The sequence below is a fragment of the Zingiber officinale genome, chromosome 8A (assembly GCF_018446385.1).
Source record: "Zingiber officinale cultivar Zhangliang chromosome 8A, Zo_v1.1, whole genome shotgun sequence".
In the NCBI taxonomy this organism is placed as follows: Eukaryota; Viridiplantae; Streptophyta; class Magnoliopsida; order Zingiberales; family Zingiberaceae; genus Zingiber; species Zingiber officinale.
The window spans coordinates 125184602-125208122 of record NC_056000.1 but is presented as its reverse complement, the minus strand read 5'-3'; the positions used below and the strand labels follow the sequence as shown (position 1 = coordinate 125208122).

The 23521-nt window shown below is 34.8% G+C and overlaps 2 protein-coding genes across 13 annotated transcripts in view; both read right to left on the bottom strand.

Moving 5' to 3' along the window:
- Positions 1-649: 649 nt before the first annotated feature.
- LOC122010123 (calmodulin-lysine N-methyltransferase) overlaps positions 650-23521 on the bottom strand; it is a 45464-nt gene continuing 22592 nt past the window's right edge. The window contains exons 1-8 of one of the 2 annotated variants that reach the window (XM_042566534.1): positions 9065-9282; positions 8659-8860; positions 6790-6869; positions 4152-4212; positions 2901-3016; positions 2245-2377; positions 1357-1672; positions 650-903 (exon numbers count right to left, since the gene is read on the bottom strand). In XM_042566534.1, coding sequence (XP_042422468.1) covers positions 1384-1672; positions 2245-2377; positions 2901-3016; positions 4152-4212; positions 6790-6869; positions 8659-8860; positions 9065-9197 — 1014 coding nt within the window. In that variant the 5' untranslated portion in view covers positions 9198-9282 and the 3' untranslated portion in view covers positions 650-903; positions 1357-1383. Of the gene's footprint in view, positions 904-1356; positions 1673-2244; positions 2378-2900; positions 3017-4151; positions 4213-6789; positions 6870-8658; positions 8861-9064; positions 9283-23521 lie in introns of those variants that run through there. The other variant, XM_042566535.1, reaches the window with a different exon arrangement.
- Positions 10979-16462, bottom strand: LOC122010126 (signal peptidase complex catalytic subunit SEC11C-like). 11 transcript variants are annotated; one of them, XM_042566547.1, is made up of 9 exons: positions 16007-16462; positions 15581-15693; positions 15391-15425; positions 14884-14955; positions 13409-13444; positions 12480-12525; positions 11900-11987; positions 11775-11832; positions 10979-11227 (listed from the first exon to the last, which is right to left on the bottom strand). In XM_042566547.1, coding segments are annotated over exons 1-9 (501 nt in total). In that variant the 5' UTR covers positions 16009-16462; the 3' UTR covers positions 10979-11176. The 11 variants fall into 11 exon arrangements, with proteins under 11 accessions (XP_042422481.1, XP_042422478.1, XP_042422483.1 ...); XM_042566544.1 differs by lacking the exon at positions 16007-16462 and adding an exon at positions 15870-15998; XM_042566549.1 differs by lacking the exon at positions 16007-16462 and adding an exon at positions 15841-15976.

Sequence of the window (23521 nt, the reverse complement as noted above, 5' to 3'; positions counted from 1 at the left end):
CATGTGCTCCTTCTTAATGTCAAAGGATAAGGAAGAAGAGATTCTGCCGGTGGAGAATGTAGGTACACAATTGGAGAGGTGTGCAAGAAAAGAAGAATATATTCGGGAAAAATTAATGGATCAAAAAAATTATAGCCAATTGTGTTGGAATAATATATATATATATATATATATATATATATATATATTTGGACTTGATCAAGAACTTTGGACTACATGAATCGAGCAGTTTGAGACAAACTTTCAACATAAAGCAAGCAGTGATCAGATAAAATGATGAAAGGGCAGAATGGTTCCGGAAAGAATGGAGTAAGAAGTCAATTACCTTTTTTCATATATAATTCAGGTGTCGAGACTACTGACTAATTCTGGAGGTAGACGGTCTTTCCTTGATTCGCCAATTGTATAAAGAACAGATTAGAATGAAGTATAGAGAACATACGACTATGAGAAATTGGGAGTAGATAATATAAGAAGAAACAGGTGCAAAATTGTATTTTGAAAGACCAAGGATGAAATTACAGATGGATCGTTGAAGCTCTGAATGCAATTTTGAATCTTTCCCTTCCCTCTCATATGTTTTATCCAAATAATCTGACACTAAGCGCCAACAAACAGAAAAGTTCATGAATGCAAATTACCCAAAATGTGCTCAAAAAACATTGCTAAAATTTTAATGCTTTATAGATACTACATTTTACCCAAGTTTGCTTGACCTTGTTCCAATGTAATCTCATACAAACCAAACCCAAGTCCAAACCGAAGCTAAACACAAACAGTGTTCTACCTATAAAGGAAAATATCAGACTATCAAGATAAGCCCTTACCGGCCTCACTATAGCAGAGATCCTTTCCCTTCCAGCCAGTGGGACAGCCAAGGAACCCTACCATGTCTCTGCTAGACTGTCAAAAAAGTTCCATGTAAGAAGCAGATCTTAAACTAACTCTTCATGAGAGAAGAATTCATAAAAAGAATCTGAGTTAGATGGAAATCTTAATTTTAAATTTGTAGGATTCATTGGACACGATACAAGAATACAACCATATGGTAGAATCTGTATTCAGGTGCCTAAATCTACATTCTCTCAGTTCTCACTTCATAGATTCAGTAGTGATGCCATATAGCTAAGCAACAGGACAATGAAGATGCATTTTTGTATTGGCTCTTCGCCTCTCGACAGCATGAATTCTCACTGTTGTGATTCTCTTAGTTTTAATGAATGGCCTGGGATAGGAAAACATGCTGCTTATTTATGTGAAAAATATTAATATGTTGAACGGCGTGCGAATTCATGCCTTGCTGTAAATAATTATTAATTGAATAATTGTGGCAAAAGAAAATGATCTTAAATATACCTGGCAAATCCTATGTTTGTTGAATACTCAGGTCTGGGAAAAGGTTATCCTTAGCAATAGAGGATAGAAGTGATCTATATCATAGTTAGGCCACGCAGTGTCATCAGCCAGAAGCTTCTGATGAATATTCCAGACTCTGCTATCATAATTTTCAACCAATTCATAATTCAACCCGATTTCTTTGATTTTCTCGAGGAATTTTTCCAATGAATTGCCTCTTTTAGGACCCAGAAAAATGGCTTGAGAGGCCTCTGAACGTTTCAGCAAACACTTGACTGCATGAGCAAGGCTTTCATGAAATTCCTTGAAGAAGGTACTACAAGAGTCAAATAGGGCAAAATAAAAGACAGAAGAGTTAAGGCAAATTACAATATAAAACCTTTGTCGAAGATTCTATTCAATGTAATTGCTATGAAACATCTGTGTTTTAATAGAAAACATGGAAACTGTCATTCCCTGAATGGTTTTAACCACATTGACACAACTGATTGATAGATGGGAAAACGTTTGCCAGAAACTATAAGGTCTAGAATGAATTAAACACTGAAACAGAAACTAGAGGTTTAATATCTACTTGTTGCAAAAAAAAATTTAAAAAAAAATCTTGATTGGTTAAGTTGGTAATCGGTAGTAGATCAGAATCAGATATAGATTGTTCCCCATATCATACCAGGGATTTAACATTTTCACAAATATGGGGGCATTTTAGGAAAATACTTAAAATTTTCTGAAACAAACTGGTAACCATATTATAGGTAATAGCCATTACGAATATTGAAATTAAAATGGAATGATGAATAAAACATCAGTTCCTACTTCCCCTACCAAATGATTGTCAACTGTAAGAAACAATGAAAAAACAAAAACGTGGAAAGCAAGGAAATTTACCAGTCACTTGCAAGAACGATATCAAAGGTGCCCAATGCAATTATATCTTTGTCTTGATTCCAATGCAATGTCATTGATTTTACTTGTGTACCTCCAAAAACTTCTGTATTGACAGTTATATTACGCTGAACATCTGAATGTTAAGGAATTTCATGTAACAATCTACAGCCATTTGGGTTCTGATTCTGTTAATAGTAAATATTGTTGAAATGGCAATCAGCACAATGCAAAGAGAGAGAGAGAGAGAGTATATCTTCAAATAATGGGAAACGCTGTAATTCTTATTTGCAAAAATTCTGAACACTGAAGTTCAAGCAGCTGAAAAGTTCAACTACAGTCAACATTTGCCAATATCTACGTTGCTGCCCCCAATAAATAGCTTTAGCCCCGCATCTGAGGACTCAAAGCACAAAATAGATCATGGTGCAAAGTATAAGTCGAGCAAAAAAAAATATATATATTAATTGAGAGATACAAGGCACTGTCACAAATATTGGATCATTTTTTATATAGACACATGATCTCACTAGTTAGCATCTTCAAGGCACAAAGAAACACACAAAACATATTGACAGAAAAACCAGTAGTTCATCAACACCACAATTTGCAGTTATCTTAGAACAGGCTATCGGCTACATAAAAGGATAAAAGGATACAATCAACAACATCCGGGTTACCATCAGAAATTACCACCTCATAAGCATCTGAGCATGCAGCAATAGCCAGTCCAGCCAGCCCATATCCAGATCCAAGTTCTATCACTCTTTTGGACCTTGAGAAAAAAACATAAAGTTACTAATTGTAAAATGAGTATGAAATAACAAAACAACCAGCTAAACAGAACTATGAGCACCAATTTTTCTTTTAATCATTATTGCAACTAAAAACATAATTTCTTGAAGTGTGGTGGAATAACACACAAAGGCATTTTTTAAATTTGTTCCCTAAATTTTAGACCACATAAATGGCAAGTTGAAACAGTAGTTAGATTCTGTTAAGGGCGACTTGTATAGAAATTCAGGTGGTCAGGAGACCTCCAACAACATATCACAGTATTGCAAAGCAACATGGTTCTTCTTATAAAAGCCACCACTGCAAATGAATTACAAGAGCTCAAACCACTTCAAAAACGCCAACATTGTACTTCATTGAATTGATGTGTTATAATAAGTAGTCACTTTCTATTTTCATTGTAAGTCAATTTGTCATCTAAGTTTGTTCATTATAGAATACTTAACAAGTTGGCATCTGGACATGTATTGAAATACAAGTATATTGAAACCAAAATGCCATCCATTGGATCCAATGAGATCATTCTTAATGATAACCCTTTGTCTACTTTCAACTTCAATAAAAAAAAATGTTCTATTTGGAATTAATTTACCTACAAATACAAAGAAACATAACTTATTATTGAAGTAAATAAACAAAATCAGAAAGTCCATGTAATCCTATAAGATCTTTACAAATGTGTCAATGGTGAGACCTTATAGATTGAATTTACATGGACGAACTTGTTTATCATTATTCTTTCAATGCCTTCTTTAAGCTTCTTTCCATTTGTAGTTTTTATAGTACAATTCTTCATGATAGTTTAGCGTATGGAAATGAAGTTTCACATCATGAAGACATCAAGGACCTAGTCGATGTCATCCTACTATAACTATTCACTTTCTTTGCAAAAAATTTTGTTCTAAGTATGTTGGACTTCATACAACTTCCATATTACTACCCTCTCATTTGCTTTTTCTAAGCCTGGAAATGTATCCCCAAATTCCATCATGCTGGTTAGAGTTGGGAACAGGCGTAGGGGCGAAATACATTCAATTTAAAGAAACCATTGAAAGAAAAGAAAGTTATATTGATCAATCAATCAGCACAAAAGGAACAAAACATGTTTAACATACCCAAACATATCACGATGGTTTACACAAAACCAGGCCAGGACATCTTCTGAAGGCCAACAACCTACATAGATGATTAGGAGAGTTAGACACAGAATGAAACTAAATCTAAGATGATTGTATAAAGCAAAGGGAAAAAATCTAAAGATATTAAACAAATAATTTTTGTCGAAAAAACCATGCAAATTTAGTGAGCTCTTTTTTTATGTAAATAGAAGGTGAAGCTAACCTATCTGCTTTCATAAATAAATATGTACAAGTATTAGCGCGAGTGAGAAGAGGATACAGGTAGAGAAAAGGACAACTAGAAGAGTTATCTACCAATTTAACAGAGAGGTAAAACTAGTGAACATGGTCTTCTAGTTACTTTAGCACCACAAACCAAAGTAACCAAGCAGGTTACCATAGACAACAGGTTCCTTGTGAAAGATGCTGGCCATGCAACATTGTACCCTTGCAGAGTGGATTTGATGGGTAGAGAGTTCAAGAATGTCAGATTGTTAAGCATAGAAGAACTGTAAAGTCCATGACAACCACTTATGGTAAACAGGCAAAAAGGTAATAGTAAAGTTTGTGCCATCAACAAATGGCAAATTGGGAACAAAGAAAAGGTGGTTGATTGACTAGGTCATGGTTAGGACATTCAACAATTTGGGTTCATGGGGATGTATGTGAGTTGAGAAAATCATGTGTGAGCTTACCTCAAGTATCAATGAGGTGATGATTTTCACTTGGCACACAAATGGCATGCCATAAAGGTAGTGACAGCCAACCATGTAGCTGGTCAAGTTTAGGGGTGGGAGTTGAGAATGTCACTTGTGCATATACTTCTTGCATAACAGTGTGGCAATGATTTTTCACTAGGAGCACGGATGGCGCACAATAGAAGATAGTGACAACCAACCATAAGGCCTCCCAAGTTTCAGGAAGGAATATTCAGCATGAATTAGGTATCACTATGAATAAGAGGATAACCATATATCCATCTAGGTGCTCAAATGAAGGAAGAAATATGAGGGTATGATGATGAAAGTAAATCAGTAAGCCATGAGGTAGGAATCAAATCAGAGATTACGTTCATAGAGGGACGGTGGGTGGTGTGAACTAAAGGCAACCAATGGTTGAAAATAGCAATCCAATGAATATTGGAGGACTGGATAAAGAGGGACATGCATGACTCAGCGAGAACTCATTTACATACATTTTCAATGAAAAAGTGAAAATATACAAACCTAAACATGGCCTTAATTTTTTAAAATCCAACAACATAAATGAATAAGCTTGAACACATATTAGCTAGTTGGTTCTTACCTTTGAAATAAGTCTCGAATAATTCATGAATAGACTCGTTTGAAAGCTTGATTAGGATTGATTTTTTTTTTCTTGTTTACTATGCTTATTTATGAAAATATATTACAAATGCACAATATGCTTTTGATAATATCATTTTGATATTCTGAATTATCTAATATCATGTTTAAAAAACAAATAAATAATACAAGTTTTTAGCTATTGGATAGAGTTTAGCTAACTTTTAATCACAACTTTGTCTCCAGCTGAGATGGGTAAAATCTCAAGCTTGCAATCTTGAATAAAAAAGCAAAACCAAGTTTGGCTTGGTTCATTTACAACCCCACATAGTTGGAAGACATCACAAAGCATCCATGGATATAAATAATCCAATGTCACAATTTGATAAGGGGAATATTGAAATTCTATGCATTATTTAAGGAAACAAGCATAGATTGATAATTTTTCAACATAAACTTTTTGATGTGAGCAACCAATCAAATTAGTATATTAACACAAAAGGTTACCTTCTTAATAAACAAAACTATGCTCAATCCTTTTTCCGCTGACCGTTTGAAACGGGATGTAAGCAACAAAAACCATGACATAGTGTGAAACACCTTAGATGAAACACGTGGATTGACATGGTAGTAGATGACAAGATTATATGAGACCAATTGAAAAGTTCATTGCTAACCCCAATTTACACTAGATTGCTGAAAGCATGAAGAGAGCTAAGATCGAAGACAAAATGCCCACAGGCTATAAAAGGCTTTATCGCTTGGCCAATGGGATAAAACTCTCTCTCTCTCTCTCTCTATTAGCTGCAGATATGATCGTCTACATGATCATCTACAGAAACAGCCTTAGGATAGGCAACAAAGAAAATCTTTGTTTGCACCTTATCTTTTCATAAGTGAGCAAAAAATATCTAATGATATTTAAATGTTTAAGCAAATTTATTAGGAAAAGACAGGGACATTTATTTCTCAATATAAATGTGAATATAGAAAAAGGTATGAGTAGTTCATTTTTCAACAAATATCTTATTTAGTGGCCTAATGTACAGTAGTAGATCACAGGCATGTATATGCTAGAAAACAAACAATTTTTATTTGTCTATACAAACAGAAACACCAAAATATACTTCAAAACATGGATAATCATAATATTATGGGAAAAAAATTAACAAAATAAACAAAGTATCAAACACAAGGTGCATGAGAATTTCCTTCCAATTTTAAGTAGTAAGAAAATTTATGTTTCTATATCCATCAAACAAAATGACCAACGAAATCCAACAGGAGAGATTACTTCTTTTGACAAGTAATGCAGTTTCAAAAGGACTCACATACTAGCCCTGTGGTGTCAATATCATATTGCCTGGAGATCTGAAAATCATATAGGTCAAGAGACTCCTCCATTCTCTGGCTGCAAAAAAAATATTGAAAACATAGAAACAGTTTAAACAGGAAATATTTGATCCAAATTTGACTTGCTTATATAATATAACTATCCAAACCGGATTATTATCAAGTACCTAAACCTAACTTACACAGGTTAGGTACCTGACTATTAGGTACTTGTCATCAATTATCCATCCGGTAGATCCAAATTTGTTAAATTCCCTTTTATTGTCTTCACATACTAATTGTTCCCTTTTTGTAGTGTAAAAACTTCAATACTGATATATACCCTACATTAGCATGTTTCCTTCCTTGGTCAATAATTCTGAAGGAGAGAAATATTATTATTAGTTTTTGAAAGTTAGAAATGAGTACGGATATACTATAGTATTGATTTTTAAAGACATCTGGTTTAAGGTTTGATCTCAATTAAAAATAACAAAGACTAAATGCACATTAGACAATTCATCTCATTGATTAACCAAGGACACAGAAAATAATATATTACAGACGATGGAATAAGTTGAGGATTATTATGTTATGTTAAAAAAAATAATCTTCTAAAAATATAAAAAGAATCAAATTGTTTGAATTTAGCAAATTAAAGAAGTATAACAATCCATCTAAAACAGATAATAAGCCGCTGCACATTGAAACAGAAATTTCATTAATTGCACATCAAGGGAAACTAATAGAACACAAACCTTCACTAAAAAAAACTAATCATACTAAAGTACGAATATAGGATTTTGACCCTTTATGAGAAAACAATGAGCATGCAAATAACAGATATGCACAAAAATAGCATAAAGGAGAAACATAATTGACTAATTCCTAGCACACGTGCATTTAGGGGGGCTAGGTAAGGATAAAATGCCATATGCACCTAGTTGTGTGGCTATGATTAAATCTTTGGATCAAACTACCTATCTATTAGTTTGAGTTTTCTCAACACTTCTCTACTGCAACATATTAACACGGTTTCTTAATTTCCCTAAGATTAACATTCCCAGAACAACATTCATGGGGGGAGGTTCCTATGAATATGAACCTATAAATCAAACAAATCCCATGTGTTTGCATCACAGTTTAGTTTCACTAGTGTGTTTGATTTGGTGAAAATGAAACTGAAAACTTTGGGGCTATTACTAATTGATTTCTTGATATTCTCTGGACAACATCTTTGCTCTAGGTACATGGCATTGGATAGGTTCTTATTTGTCGATAATTTGATATATGGCAATTTGTTATCATGATACATCATGGACAGTCAGAAATAATTTACTGGTCCCTCCTATCTTCTCTTAAAATGCTAGCTCAAGTTACAGATAGAATATAAACCTGAAGACCAATACGCCAGCAACTTAATTTCAGCATAATATTCATTTACATCTTTAGGTTGTTTTCTCCTTACCTCAGTTGTTTCTGTAAGAAATATTGAGAGGGATTCCTTATTCCTTTCCAGCACAATCTTATTGTTCCATCAGGTCTCATATTTCTGCACTAATCAGTGACTTATTCTTTTTTCTCTCAAAAAAAAAATGCACAATGTGTTACGTGTTACTTAATAGAAGCATTATGACAGTCAGATAAAACCACTGAAATCATATCAATTTTCTTCTAAATCTGCCAGGCAAACCAACTGATATAGTATGGTTGCACACTGTCAGTTCAGGCCTAGGTGTCACTGTCGCTTGTCAAGATAATTGTATTCACAATTATAACACCTGTTTGTTAGAAGACAAAACTATTTGTATGCACAGGGTAGGCCCAGCAATACAAAACTGCAGTGAACGGATAGATAAAGTACTTACATCATGACAAGTCCAGGAGCATTTTCTAGAGGTAATTTGTAGTGCAGGCAGGCATCGCGAGGGCCGGCTAGAATTTTCACCCGTCTAGAAACTTCCGGGGCTTGCACTAGATGGGTATCAACAAGAGGGCGGCACGGAATAAGATTAAAGCCACCACCTTTCTTCCTAGACACCTTCTTGGTGCTCACATCAGATGGATGACCTGCGTTCCCCTCGATGAGTGAGGTTAAAGACAGTCGAAATGCGTCGAAATACACATGGAACAAGCAGGAAGAATAGCATGTCGAAATCGTCGAAAAGGTAAAAACCGAAAGATTAAATTCCTTGCGAATTCTGAGCCAGAGATGATGGGTTCAGTGGAACTTCGGGACGAAATCCTACAAGAGGGCATGTGTTGAAGGACAACCTGATGCGGCGGAGGAAGGGCGAGGCAGCAGCGATCGGCGCAGAATCGCCCACCTGAGCGACGCATGGGATCTGCGAGGAAGAGAATCTGCAGCGGACACCAAACCAGCTTCTGAGCTGCGAGAATCATCCATTCGGTGATTGTTCTCAGCGAAGAAACTGGCGTCCTCAACACCTGAGAGTAGGGCAAGTACAAAGCGTAGTCGTCCACGGTGGCGCTCTTACATGTACGATGATAGATTACTCGGTGAATTATGATGTTAGTAAACAAAATTAGGGGTGTGAAAGAATCAAGTTGTTCGTGAGTTATTCGAAGTTCGATGATTCGATAAAAATTTGTTTGAGTTCGTTTAACGAAACTCGTTAGCTTGTGAACACGTTCGTTAAGTTCATGAATTAACTTTTAAATTAAAAAGATAATAATTTTGATATTAAATTTATAGATTTTACATTCTATTTATGAAAAATATAGATAAATATATTAAATTTATTTATTAGAATAAAATTATAAATTTTAATAAAAATATTATAATTTTCTCTAAACATATAATTTAATTTTTAATAAATATTTAAATTTATAATTTATACTTATTAAACTCGTTTAGGCTCGATAAAAGCTCGAATAAATTCACGAGTCATAAATATATTCGTTAAATAAAGCTCAAACTCGGCTCGATTATAAACAAGTCAAGCTCAAACATTCGAGAGTTCGGCTCGACTCGACTCGATTACACCCCTAAACAAAGTAAATTAAAATTAAAATTAAAAAAAAATTACTCAATTTCATATATGAATTTCACAGATTTACTTGTCAAATAGGACAACCGGCTATGGTGCGGTGATAGATGATGCTGAGTCGTCTAGACAATAGGGATTTGAATCTCACCCCAGCATAGTTATATCTGAGTAGTTTGAATTATGACGCTAAGCCGTCTGATAAGATTTATTTGTATTTTTTATTTATTTTAATGATTGATAAATTATTTTTATAAAATCAGATCGATCTTAGATTAATCGGATCGTAAGAACTGAATATCTACCTTAAAAAAAATACACATTATTTTTTTCATAAAAGATACTTCATTTTTTAAAACATCATAACAACGTCCTATTATATTTTTGGGCAAAAATTAAGACACCCAAAATGAAAAGAAATAATTTTACAATAATAACTTTTACAATGATTTTAAAATAATTTTGATGAAATTTAAATTATTTTGATAGTTGGTAAATAATATTGTGATATAATGATGTCTAGAGGTTTTAAACCTTAAATCATAAATACTAAACACACATTAAACATATTGTAACAATTATTAATTAGCTTTTTAGACAATATAAATATTAAATTTTAATTCTAAATTCATCCTAAATATATTATAACCGCTATTAGAAACTATTAGATAACTTTTATAATAATGCTGAATCTAAGGATATTTTTAAATAAAATTATAAGAGAAATATCCATTTAATTTAATTTATTTATTTTTTATTATTATTATTATTATTATTTTACATAAAGTTGATGATTGAAATTTAAGACACCCTTTTCATTTTACCCTTTCTTTATTAAATTAATCAAATTTATTAAAATTGCTCTAATTTAATTAAAATTAATAACTATTATTCCCAGCTACTATTATGGCTATTGATTAGCAGCCACAATAATAGAATAACTACTATAATAATTTTAATTAAATTAAAATAATTTTAACCTTAGATAAAAAAACATTTTAATATACCAGTGTTCAAGTACAAAAATGACTATTACAATAATGCTAAAATAACGATATTTTATGAAATAAAAAAATATATAATAGCTCACTATGTTAATATTTTTATAAAAAATATGATGTCCTTTAGATAAAAAGGATTTATTTATATATATACAAACAATGACCTAATAACAAAGCTATTTATTGAACATAACTGAAACTTCCATTAAATTTAACACCAAATCTGTTAGTTATAGCAGAATTGCACATACAGACCACAATTGTAATTATCAGTATCATTGCTAATCTTTATAATTATAATTTTCTATAGAAAATCATAAAGAAAATATAACAATTTATTTCGATCATAAAATCTCGAATGCTTTGCTTCTTCTCCTCTACTCCTTTGAGGTTAGAGCAAACAAACCAAGAGCCCCAATGAGCAAGTACTGCAAAAATCAGAACAACTCAATTAGCTCTAAGCAGTTATGTAGTGGTGTTTTCTAGCAAAAGAAAACATAATTCGACAAAGGGAAACAAACGGTCCGCGTAGCTACAAACAATTGAGATTAACACAGGTTGATGTTCTTATAGAAAAATGATTAACCAGACTGGGTAACATCAAGCCTGGGGTGACCGGTCCGGTCTCACGAAAGTTTCCCACTGACTACCAAGATAAATCGGGAAGCGCTCGCAGCGGGCAGCCCAGGAACCCAGCATCCTTTAGTTGTGTATCTCATTTGGAGAAAAAATTCCTACAAATTCACTATAACTGGAGCTCGAACCACGGGTGCATAGGTGACAACTTGAATACCCTGCCGCTGTACCATAATCCCGGGGGCAGGTTGATGTTCTTATAGAGATGCATATGAAGGAGGAGATTACGAAACACAGACAAACTACCGTGTACTTTGCTCGAAAGTCATTGATCCAGTAAAACAATGGCATGGACAAGCATAAGCAGTAGCTAATGCTCCTTGTTATTTTATGTCGTACCTTAAGGACTGGAATCTCTGTGAGGACAATGGTAATCCAACCGACATACGGTAGAAACCTGCAACAGTCGTGTATCGGCAGGTTAGGAGATGACAATGGCTGGAAAAGAAATCTGAACTTCTTACCCTATGGCCCTGCCCATTATATGCTGCTTCTGAAGCCAAAGATGACCTTTAGCGTACAGGACTCTATCGTTCTCGTCATTATTATCACCTGAAGAGCAAATCTAATGAGCATTTCCTAATAGATTATATAACAGACAAACAGATTTAGACTTCAGCGAAGAAATGGCAGATAAGAACTTTATGGACACGTACTCGTGAAACATCTACTTCTAAAAGATAGATAGTAAACAAGTGAGACATATAAACGAAAATGAAATTCAGAAAGCACAATTTAGATTAAACAAACAGGCACACTTGCTTCATGATAACCATAAAAAACTTACCTACATGATAAATGTCAACCGAATACAAATTGAAAAGAGTTTAGTTACTAATAAATGATCTCTTACGCAGCAATGGACACTTTCTTTGCTAGAGTTGCTCGTGGAAAATAAAACCAGCCATTGAAGAAGTAAACTATGTGGATGTAACTGAGGTGGCAATGTCTATACGGCATGGTGGTAACTAAAAAAATACTTTACAATTACAGAAGAATCTTTCTCATATCTATTTGTGCATGTGGTATAGAAAAATCCACTACCTTTTGTTAGAATAGAAATCTCTCTCGTGTCTTGTCGTTCATGGAGCTGCAAATAAAAATTGAGAGATGAAAGCTAAGATCACCAACTACCTGAATGACAAAAACGATACATTCACTCTAGAAACTTTTTTAGCAAAACAACGATTCTTAAACAGAATGAATCAGAAGCATGATTAATAAACATGAAAGTGTTTAAAAATTATTTATGGTTGCATCCATTCCATCAGCACAAACTCTTAACCCAACATTGAGAAATAGTTTGATGGTATCGACAAATGAAGATCACTCAAAAAGTTCCGTATTAACACTTCAAAATTTCAAATCAAGGCTTAGGTGTGACATGCCGGAAAGTAGTTGCAGGCGCAAAGGACAACAGGACTACAGAAAACTTACGGAAGTTTTGGCTGCATAATAGTATTACACATAAAGCACAAAATGGATTGGTAAACAACACGAATACAGTTGATGTTCAATTATAACTCTGACAGTAATCTACATGTATGTTTCCTCCCTTTGGATTCATCATCTTTGAAACTAAGAAAGTTTGAATCAATCGATTAAAAAGCTCTATGCAACATATGAGCAACAGTCGCACTTTACATACAAAGTGATGAAAATATATGATAACTAGCAGAGCATATTCACTTGCATTTACTGAACGATTCCCAAGTCAGACTAATTGAGCTAAACCACTCTGAGCAATTAACTTCTGCTGACTCATCTTTTCTGGAATTTACACTAACACCCAACTATTATCCCATCATATAAAGGTCTACCAGAGTTCAGAGAAGAGAAACTTCAGACTTAATGTCAAAAGAGACTAAAGAAAGCATAATAAATCACTCAGTATAAACAAGCAAGTATATGAGAGCAATCTAATGAAGATAAGTATATGAACAAGGGATAAGTAATTGAGTTGAAGCACTTGCCTCAATTACTCGATGAACAATTGGAATTTCACTTCTCTGCAGCAAGAGATTGTTAATGTCAATACATCATTTACAACTTGAAATCTCAGTACAGTGAGAATGTTCTAAAATAAATGGTTGCCACAAAAACGGCTGCATATCACTTGATGATTAAGGATCTTGGATCTCAAAATGATTTACATCCATGACAGATATGCCAATATTTTGGGGATAAACCTTAATTCATTACTCTTCAAACTTCCACACAGTCATATGCTGTCTATCACATATATGTTTTCTTACAGCGACATCCACTTAGATTATTTTGTATTCGAATAGTCATCATCTGTTTAATCCCTAAGTAACCAGATTTATAATTAAGATAGAATTGATTGTGCACACACTTATAGAAAAAAAACTTGAGTTATCATGATCGAATATAGATTTATGCATACGCCATAATGGGCAACTAAATAAGGGAATCTAGAAGAATAATATAAGAAATAATGTTAGTAGTCAAATTTGACACTAACATGTAGTTAAATATGAAAAAATAAATTTTGATTGAGTAAACACTTGTCAAAAAGAAAATGTTTAGGGCCAGAAATGGCGATGGAACAGAAGAGGAAACAAAAGTAGGTACAGAACATAGATTGTAAAAGAGTAGTCTAGAAGTGAAGAAAGAACAATTAAGAGGTAGGGGAGAGAGAGAGAGAGAGACTAGAAATATATGAAGCGATATAAGAGATATTAAACGAGAAACGTAGGACAAGAGTAGAGAAATGAGAACTAAGAAAAAAACTAACAGTCATTATTCAAAAAAAAATCTATGTTGAATTACAGTAGAAAAAGGCCTGTATCTAGCTCTCTATAGCTTAGTCATTGTCAATTTCAAGAAACCCATGATTTAAATCAGTAAGCACAAATTTCATAAGACTAGTTCATTCTGCAATACCACAAGCCAGAACCTAATTCTTAGGCAACTTATTCCAAAAGGCAAAATCTATTTCTGAAGTTCTAATAGTAATTTCAGTACTTGTAAATGAGAAAACGTTTCCCCTTATCCTAATGACATTAATAGTGTAAATTCTTCAAGAATCTTTAGTTTGAACATGAAGACTACAGGCACCTTCATATGCTTCTTACCTTCACAAAAAGAACTTAATGCATTCAAGAGAATGTAGAATGGTTGACATAATGACTACAGTTTACACTGTCTATTCACAAATTCAGCTGGCACACAAAGACCTTGCATTTGGTAGAACAGTAAAAGAACACTTGATGAATCCGTTTATTTAACCAGAGAATGATCATTTGGTATTTTTGACCATTGAATAATGACAGTACTTAAACTGATCCCATTGGAAATTATCTTCTATTATGTAAAAAACAAAAGTGATACGATAATTTAGTAACATTTACCATAAAGAAAAGCCACATGACTAAAATATAGGATTATGCAGTATCAGCTATTTGAATCTGAAAATGAAGCTTACATTAAAATTAAATACAACAATTTCACCTGCACGAATAGGCTCCTTTCCCATATTCAAGAATAGAATATCACCCTGCATGGCAACAAGCAATAAATCCTCCTTTGAAGATTTTAACTAGCATACTTAGCTAAATATATTAACGAAGCAAGTGTTCAATACAAACAGATTGTACTAAATCATATTTTGATCATAAAAGAAAGAGTTACATTTATCGCTCGAACAGGCACTTGTGGGTGACCAAGCAAGAACATACAATCAAACGTCATAGTGAAGTGAGCCAAGATCGAACAGAAGACCTGATTTGCTTATACCAGGTTAAGTTCAAGTTCTACTAGGGTGACCTTTTAAGCATACAAGGTGTTGCTTTCCCACCTTCGATCTTCAATCTAGCAACACCATTCGATCTCAAAATTGTTTGGCTTTTTTTTTTGATAGAACCACATTGTTGGACTCAATTTTCAGCAAGTAGAAATAGAAAGACCATGAAACCTGTTGAGCACTAGGTACCTCACAGTCACAGAAGCCACCTGCACTTGCTTGCCCTAATTCAGTTAAACACAATTCAGTTGCATAAAGTTCCTGAACTCGCCCAATCAAAATGGGCAAAACACACAAGCACAAGAAAACTCAGTCCAACTTCTGATCAGGTTGCTCGTATTAAAAATCCCAAATCATACCACAAATGAGACGCACGTACCCTCTGAAAACCAGGTTCCATGCTTCCAGAAAGGACGACCACCACCGGCGATTCCGTTCCGGTGACGCAAATCAAACACTTCCATGCCATCACGGCCAACGCGACGACCATACCTGGCACAGCACTGAAACAAGTAAGACGAAGTGATCGACTGACTCCGCGGGCTTTCCCCCAAACTCGAGCAGAAGGCCCATCGATGAGGCGGCTCCAGTTTGAAGAAAGGAAGATGAAATCAAGTGGGAGGGGGGGACGAGGAGGACCGAGGTTGACTAATTGAGTTAGGGCTTGCCGGATGTCGAGAGAGCGTAAGGAATCGAAGGCGTCGGCGATCCAACCCATCGCGATTGCTGTTTCTCCCGCTCCTCCGCCGGAAGCTGTCGCCGCTTGCAAAGGTTCGGTTTTAACTTTTTAAGGAAAGAAACGTACATTTTATAGCGCAGAGAGAAACTTCCGTCTGGAGGGGTAACTTCTGCGTGCCACGTCGCAGCGCGTTTCTCGGCCGTTGGATTTCCGGAATGATTCTGCGCCGCTCGGATCTTCCAGCTCACCCGGGAGCTGGGGCACTAGTCCGACGGCGAGACCATCCGGTGGTTGCTCCAGCAGGCAGAGCCCTCCATCATAGCCGCCACCGGCATCCGCAGGCCTCCACCAAACCAAGCTCCACGAATTGGGGCAGAAAAGGGCCAACTGGGGGGCGTTTGGCGTTAGGTCGCACCCGGAGTTGTGGCTGCCGGCCGTCGACGGATTCAACGCGGTGATGGGGTCATGCCCTTGGCGGCGAGTTTGCCGAGGGTCGGGTTTAACGGGTTGGAATGGCCGGGAATAGCATCAATCCGATGAGCTTCGCCCGTCGCTTCTGTACGTTGCAAATCTGATGATTGATTCGTGTCGACGGATGAGTCAGATGAGGTCAATACGATGGATGTTATAAAAAAAAATTTTTTAAAAATTACGTAATAAATTTTGTTATGATTTTATATAATAAAATTTTATGACGATTTTTCATAAAAAAATTTTATTATAATTTTTCATAACAAAATTCTGTAATGATTTTATCAGTCTGGGATTTATGTATTATTTATAAGGATCATTATAAATTTATTATACAATAACAATCATAAAAATCATGTAATGTGATTCTTTTGTGTAGAGAAAATTCTAATAAAACTTCGACATTTTTTGGAGTAAGCACGCTGTCAAACCATGGTAACTCTTTTTCTTTGTTTTCTTCTCCTTATTCGTGTTTGCTCTCCTTTTGTTCGTCTTTGTCTTGTTGCTCCACGCGATCTTTTTTTTCTCTTCCTCTTCTTCCGCACGTTAGAGGTTGAGAGGTGTTGCCACTTTCTTTGCGCAACAATTGGTATCAGAACTACATGTTTTGGTGAATTTCTTCAACATGTCAGGAACGACTTCTGCGAAGTTTGATATGGTGAAGTTTGATGGAACAAAAAATTTTGGATTATGGCAGAAATGGATCAAGGACTTGTTGGTGCAACAAGGCATGATGAAGGCGCTAGGAGAAAGAAAACCGAAAAGCATGGAGAGATCAGATTGGGAAGAACTTCAGGCGAAGACAGTAACAACAATCAGACTTTGTCTTACAGATGACGTGATGTACCATGTCGTGGACGAAAAGTCACCGGTGGTAATTTGGCAAAAGTTGGAAAGTCGGTACATGTCAAAGTCATTGACAAACATACGTCAATTTAGAGGGAGAATAAGTGAAGTTCAAGGCTCAATTAATAGCAAAAGAGTGTTCACAGAGAAAGGGGATTGACTATAAAGAAATTTTCTCTCCAGTGGTAAAACATACGTCAATTAGAGTGGTGTTGACTTTGATAGCATATCACGATTTACAGCTAGAGCAAATGGATGTCAAGACGATATTTCTTCATGGAAATTTAGAGGAGTAGATTTTTTTTATCACAACATGAGGGATTTAGTCATCCCAGACAAGAGCGGTTAGTTTGTAAGTTGAAGAAATCGCTCTATGGATTAAAACAAGAACGATTCATACATAATTCAAAACAGATATAGGAGATGTTAATATGACTGTTGTATATATATGAAGAGTCATAAAGATAAATCACTGGTTTTTTTACTACTATACGTAGATGATATGCTCATTGTTGCGAAGAAGATGCAAGAGGCTGACAAATTGAAGAGGCTACCAAGGAAGAAATTTGACATGAAAGATTTGGGAGAGGCCAAGAAGATTCTTGGGATGGAGATTCACAGGGATAGAGCTGTAAGGAGATTATGGTTGTCTTAACGTAGCTATGTGGAGAAGGTGTTGGATAGGTTCAACATGAAGATTGCAAAGTCAGTGAGCACAGCCCTGGCGCATCACTTCAAGTTATCCAGTACACAGTGTTTAAAGACGGATGATGTGATCCAAAAGATGTCAAAGGTTCCTTATGTTAGTGCAGTTGGTTGTCTGATATATGTCATAGTTTGCACGAGACCAGATTTAGTACAAGCAATTAGTATGGTAAGCACAAGTTTCTCTCAAATCTTGATCGGCCACATTGGGATGCAATGAAGTGGATTTTCAGATACTTGAAAAATATAACTGATTATGACATTATGTTCAGTAGCCAACCGGAAGATCCTTCGATTGCTAGGTACGTAGATGTGGACTATGTAGGAGATTTAGATAACAAAAGTTCTACTACAGGATACATATTCACTGTGGCAGGATGACCTATTTATTGGAAATCTATGATTCAATCTATTGTTGCATTGTCTATTACGGAGTCGGAGTACATAACAGCAGTTGAAACAACGAAGGAAGTTTTATTGCTTACAAGGTTGATCAAAGAACTGGGTGTTCAACAAGGTGGAGTCAAGTTGTTATGCGATAGTCAGAGTGATATATATTTGGCGAAGAATCAGGTATAATATGAGAGAACCAAGCACATTGATGTGAGGTTTCACAAGATCAGAGAGTTGATTGCTTCCGGAGAAATTCAACTTGAAAAGGTTCACACTGCAAACAATATTGCAGACATGCTAATAAAGTCAGTGACAACAAAGAAGTTCAAGCATTGCTTGAACTTAGGGGGTGTTTGATTTAAAAGAATAGGAGTCGGGAATGGGAATAAAAGGGAATGATTGCTATTGTTAATATTTGGAACATGGAAATAAAAATACATATATGGGAATCATTACTTAAAATTGGACAAAACTTTATTCCCGTGTCCCCCCTCCTCTATCGATTCATTCTAAATTTCAGGAATAAATTTTTTTTATAATGTCAAAATAGCCCTTACCCTAATTTCACGATTTCCTTCTCCTCCCTTTGTCGCGATTTCCTTCTCCTTTGCCGCGATTTCCTTTTCCTCCCTCAGCCGCGATTTCTTTCTCCTCTCTCTGTCGCGATTTCCTTTTCCTCCTTCTGTCGTCGCTATTTCCCTTCCGCCGGAATCTCCTCTGTCACCGCAACCCAACGCCACTGGTTCTTGGTCTTCTCCGTCAGCCCAACTCTTATCTCTAAAACCAGCTGGTGTTTTCCCTTCTCCTCCCTCTGTCGCGATTTCCCTTCCGTCGTGATCTCCTCCGTCAACCGCAGCCCTCTGCCATCGGTTCTTGGTCTTCTCCGTTAGCCTAGACGAACTGGTATGGTTTTCTTTTATGTGTATCTTTCCTCTTCCTCACTCGGCCTCTCACTTTGTATTTCTCTTGTTCTCTCTCGGCTAGGTTCATAGATTTTTCTCCGGCCAACCTTCCAACGTTGAGGTTCATCGGATTGATATTCTTACACGGTTGGTGGTTCTTTTCATACCTAATTTATTAAATTGATGTGTATTCTGAACTATGTAGTATAGTTCTAGGTTGTGTTCTATGTTTCAAATTTATCTTCTTCCAATTTCTCTAGAATTTTGTTTTGCTAACAATTTTTGGAGAATTTTGTAGTAAAATTTTGAACGTTTCCTTTTCTTACTTAGTCCATCTATTTGAGCATTAATCAAAGAATAGATTATATGAAATTATGAAAAACACTCTAAATTCATCTAATTGCTTTTGTACCAATTTTCATACTGTTAGTATGTTTTGCTTGTATAAAAAAAATCCAATGTTTTTGAGTAAAGTTATATTACTTATTGGATGTCTACATTACCTATATTTGAATACTAGTCTTGGAGTTTGATCAGGTTCTTTACTATTTAAAATTTTTTTCACGACCTCCTTTTAATAGTAGAAGTCAAAATATAATGTGCACATGTTATGCTTATGGCTGTATTCGTCCTCATACTCTATCAACATTCATATCGAATATATCGGTGTACTAAAATTTTTCAAATAAAAAATAAGAAAGGCAAACGAATTAAGCGAATGCAATGGATATTTAGCCTTACAAAAGAGAGTGACGCATTTTGTATTAGTGAACTCTGTAAGGATAGGAGAACCTTTGCGATATTATGTGATATGGTAAGAGACATTGTGAGATTAAAAGACACAAGAAATGCAACCGTTGATGAAATTGTGGTATTTTTTATATATGTTCTGGCACATCATAAGAAAAATAGAACAATTAGTCTATTTTTTCGTCGAAGTCAAGAGACTGTGAGCCGCCACTTCAATCTTTATCTTCATGCAATTTTGAAGCTTCACCATATATTACTCTAAACACCAGAACCTATACCTAAAGACTGTGAAGATGACAGTGTAAAACCATTTAAGGTAATAACATACGACAAATACTTTAGTAACATGTTAGGGTCATTATCTTTTAGTAGTATTTTTTTATTAATTCATTTAAATATTAAAGGGTTGCTTAGGCGCGTTAGATGGTACTTTCATTCCGGTGACACCTCCAAAAGAAGAAAAACAACGTTATCGCACAAGGAAAGGAGGTATAGCGACAAATGTGTTGGGAGTATGTTCCCCAAATATGCAGTTTATATATGTCTTACCTGGATGGGAAGGTTCTGCTCACGATGGTCGTGTTCTTCGTGATGCCATTAGCAGACCAACTGGTCTTAAAGTTCCTTAAGGTATTTAAAAATGTTGTGAATTAACCAACAAACCTTAATTTTAAATTTTAAAAATAAGTTGTTTATTGTAGTCTTACATGTTTTGTTTTATTGTCGAAGCTTGTTACTACTTGGTTGATGCTGGTTATTGCAATTCTTCTGGATTTCTTTCGCCTTATCGTGGGCATAGGTATCATCTTAATGAGTTTGATGGTCATCGACCCGAGGCTCCGGAAGAATATTTTAATATGAAGCACTCTAAAGCAAGAAATGTAATCGAGAGGTGTTTTGTCTTGTTGAAGGGACGTTGGAAAATTCTAGCATCCCCTTCTTTTTTCCCAATACAAACCCAAGTGCGTATTATTATTTCCTGTTGTCTACTCCATAATCTGATTTGCAAATTTATGAGTAAAGATCCTCAAGAATCTATAGAGGACAATGAAGAAAGTGAAGATAAGGAAAGTGATGATGAAGATGATGAAGTGGAATACATACGAACAATTGTCTCAACTGACCAGTGGAATGCATTCAGGAATAATATGGCAATTGAAATGTTTAATAATTGGAGAAATTGAGTATTTGGTATAGGATGACTACTGCATATGTTTGTGCTTTTATTGTATTTTGATTAGAATATTTTCAATATGATGTAGGATTTTGTATGACTCCACTAGTTGCCTTGTATATTGCCTGACTTTTTCAAGATAAATTTAAAATTTATGTTTTTGAGTTGTTATATACTGTGTATAATTACATTATTATGCTTTTGGAATGAATTTTTCTTGAACTACAGTATGATGAATAGCAATATAGTGGATGGCCATAACCAAGAGAGAAATGATATGAATACGAAAGAGGCAAGAACAAGAGGTTTTGGACCGAGGAGGAAAGCTGGGTCTTAATTAGATGTTTACAAGATATGACCACTGATCCTTTATGGAAAACATATGATGGTTTTAAGAACAATTACAAGAACGAGATAAAAAGGTTGATGGTGCAAAAGTTACCCCAATTGACAATCGAAGTGAAGCACATTGACTCTAGGATCAAGTTCTTGAAAGGAAGGTATCATGCTATTAATGAAACGTGCAAGCAAAGTGATTGTTCCTGAAATGATGTTGAAAAAAAGATTGCTTGTGAATTTGCATGGTATATCGAATGGAGTAAGGTATGCCAATTCGTGTTTTATTTTGTGATTTTATGAATAATGCCCATTAGATGATATTTTGATTAATTTAATTGATGAGTAGAATGGAATACATATTTTATAGGTTATGATTTGTGATTATGTTGTACCCTGTTGTTTTATGTTTTTTTACAGACTCACAAAGATGCTAAGGGCTTGTATAATGTCTCATTCCCTTACTTTACGGATTTGGATATTGTGTATGGTAAGGATCGAGCAACAGGGGATGTAGCTGAAGATCCACTTGCTGCTGAGCAGAATTTAGAAAATGCTGATGTTACTTTGCCTATGATAGACGAGAGTGATTCCAACACTGAAATTGAAATTTTATCTACCATGAAGTCGTTGCCATCTAATTCTTCCAGTGCACGTTCTGCTAAAAAAAAATTCCTTCAACAAGTTCATAAAACTTCAAAGAAGACCAAGTTTGCACCTATGAAGAATGCTGAAATTGAATACAAGGAATTTAATGATAAAGTTCGGGGTTTTATGAAGAGTCTTGATGGTCACTTTGGCACAATATCAGCTTGGATGCAAGGTACAACTTCAAGAATGCCACAAGTTCTTGAACTGTTGGAAAAGCATGGGTTCAGTGGTCCAAATAAGTACAAGGCTTCTAAAGCTATTTGTCAAGATCCTTTAAATGTTGACTTGTTATTCAGTTTAGATTCCACTGAAACGAGAGAATATGTGCTTACTTTAATATAACTATAGTTTGTTAATATTTTATGGGTAGGTTTATATTTTGCTTAAGTTTCATGGTTGGTTTTGCATTGAAACATGTCATTTTTGCGTTAAACAAGTAGATGATGTTTAAAATGATTATGGACAACGTTATTACTAATATTGTTTTTGGTAATATTTTGAATATGTTACTTGATGTGTTGAATTTATTCCATTTTTTGGATAGATGGTTTGGAGACAATTCAAATAAATGAAGATAATTACGTAAGAACTTAACTGTATATGTTGGCGAAGTTAAACAGTAGTATCAACTAGAAAGTTGAGTGGTAGTATAAACTCACAATTTTTCTGCATGATCAAGAACATTTTCATTCGAAGTAATCTTTGTTGCTGCCAGATTATCTTATCTATCCATCCTAACCTTCTTTGGGAATGATTGATTATTTTTTATACAATTTCCTATTCATATAACATCAATCCTCTTTGTTAGCTTAGGAAATTGAAGTTTCTATGACATTATTTGTTCCTTAGTGACATGATTTGAACACAAGCTTTGTTTCCTTGCAGCAGGTCCTTGAAGAAGGCAACATAACACCTAGTGCTAATCCTGATTTTGAAATTCCAACTTCATCTTTCCTGTGTCAAACAAGACCTGAATAAGAGAGATATCAGTCAAACTCTTCCCATTGTTGCAGTTGTAAAATAGAATCTCACTTTTAAATACTGTGGCAATTGGTAGTCTAATATCTTCACTTCCCTTCAACTTGAGAAATACTTGCGCTTGGCTGTCTGCTAGTGCTTAATTTTTCAACACTTGTTTTGTTGTCATCTTTAGTTTAGTCCGAGTCATTCGTTATTTGGTGCATTAAACATTAACAGTTTGAGATGCTAGCCCATCAATCCCTATTAACCATTTAAGATTCTGAATTGGATTTTCTAGCTATAAAATTCATTTGAATTCAAAAGTGCATCAAATAAAAAGAATTAAAAATTAAAAAAATTAGAAATGCATCAAATAAAAAATGTTTTAAATTTGAAGTGTTTTTATTTCAAATTTAGGAGACAATATTAATAAATAAATATTAAAAAAATAAT

What these genes read in the sequence shown, in the direction of transcription:
- LOC122010126 (XM_042566544.1), bottom strand. Translation starts at nt 15,919, where the DNA reads ATGGGTTGGATCGCCGACGCCTTCGATTCCTTACGCTCTCTCGACATC. An exon ending in TTACGCTCTCTCGACATCCG is followed by an intron (nt 15,694 to 15,869) that starts GCAAGCCCTAAC and finishes GTGCTGTGCCAG; the next exon opens with GTATGGTCGTCGCGTTGGCC. An exon ending in TTGTTGTATTTAATTTTAAT is followed by an intron (nt 13,445 to 14,883) that starts GTAAGCTTCATT and finishes CTCTTGCTGCAG; the next exon opens with AGAAGTGAAATTCCAATTGT.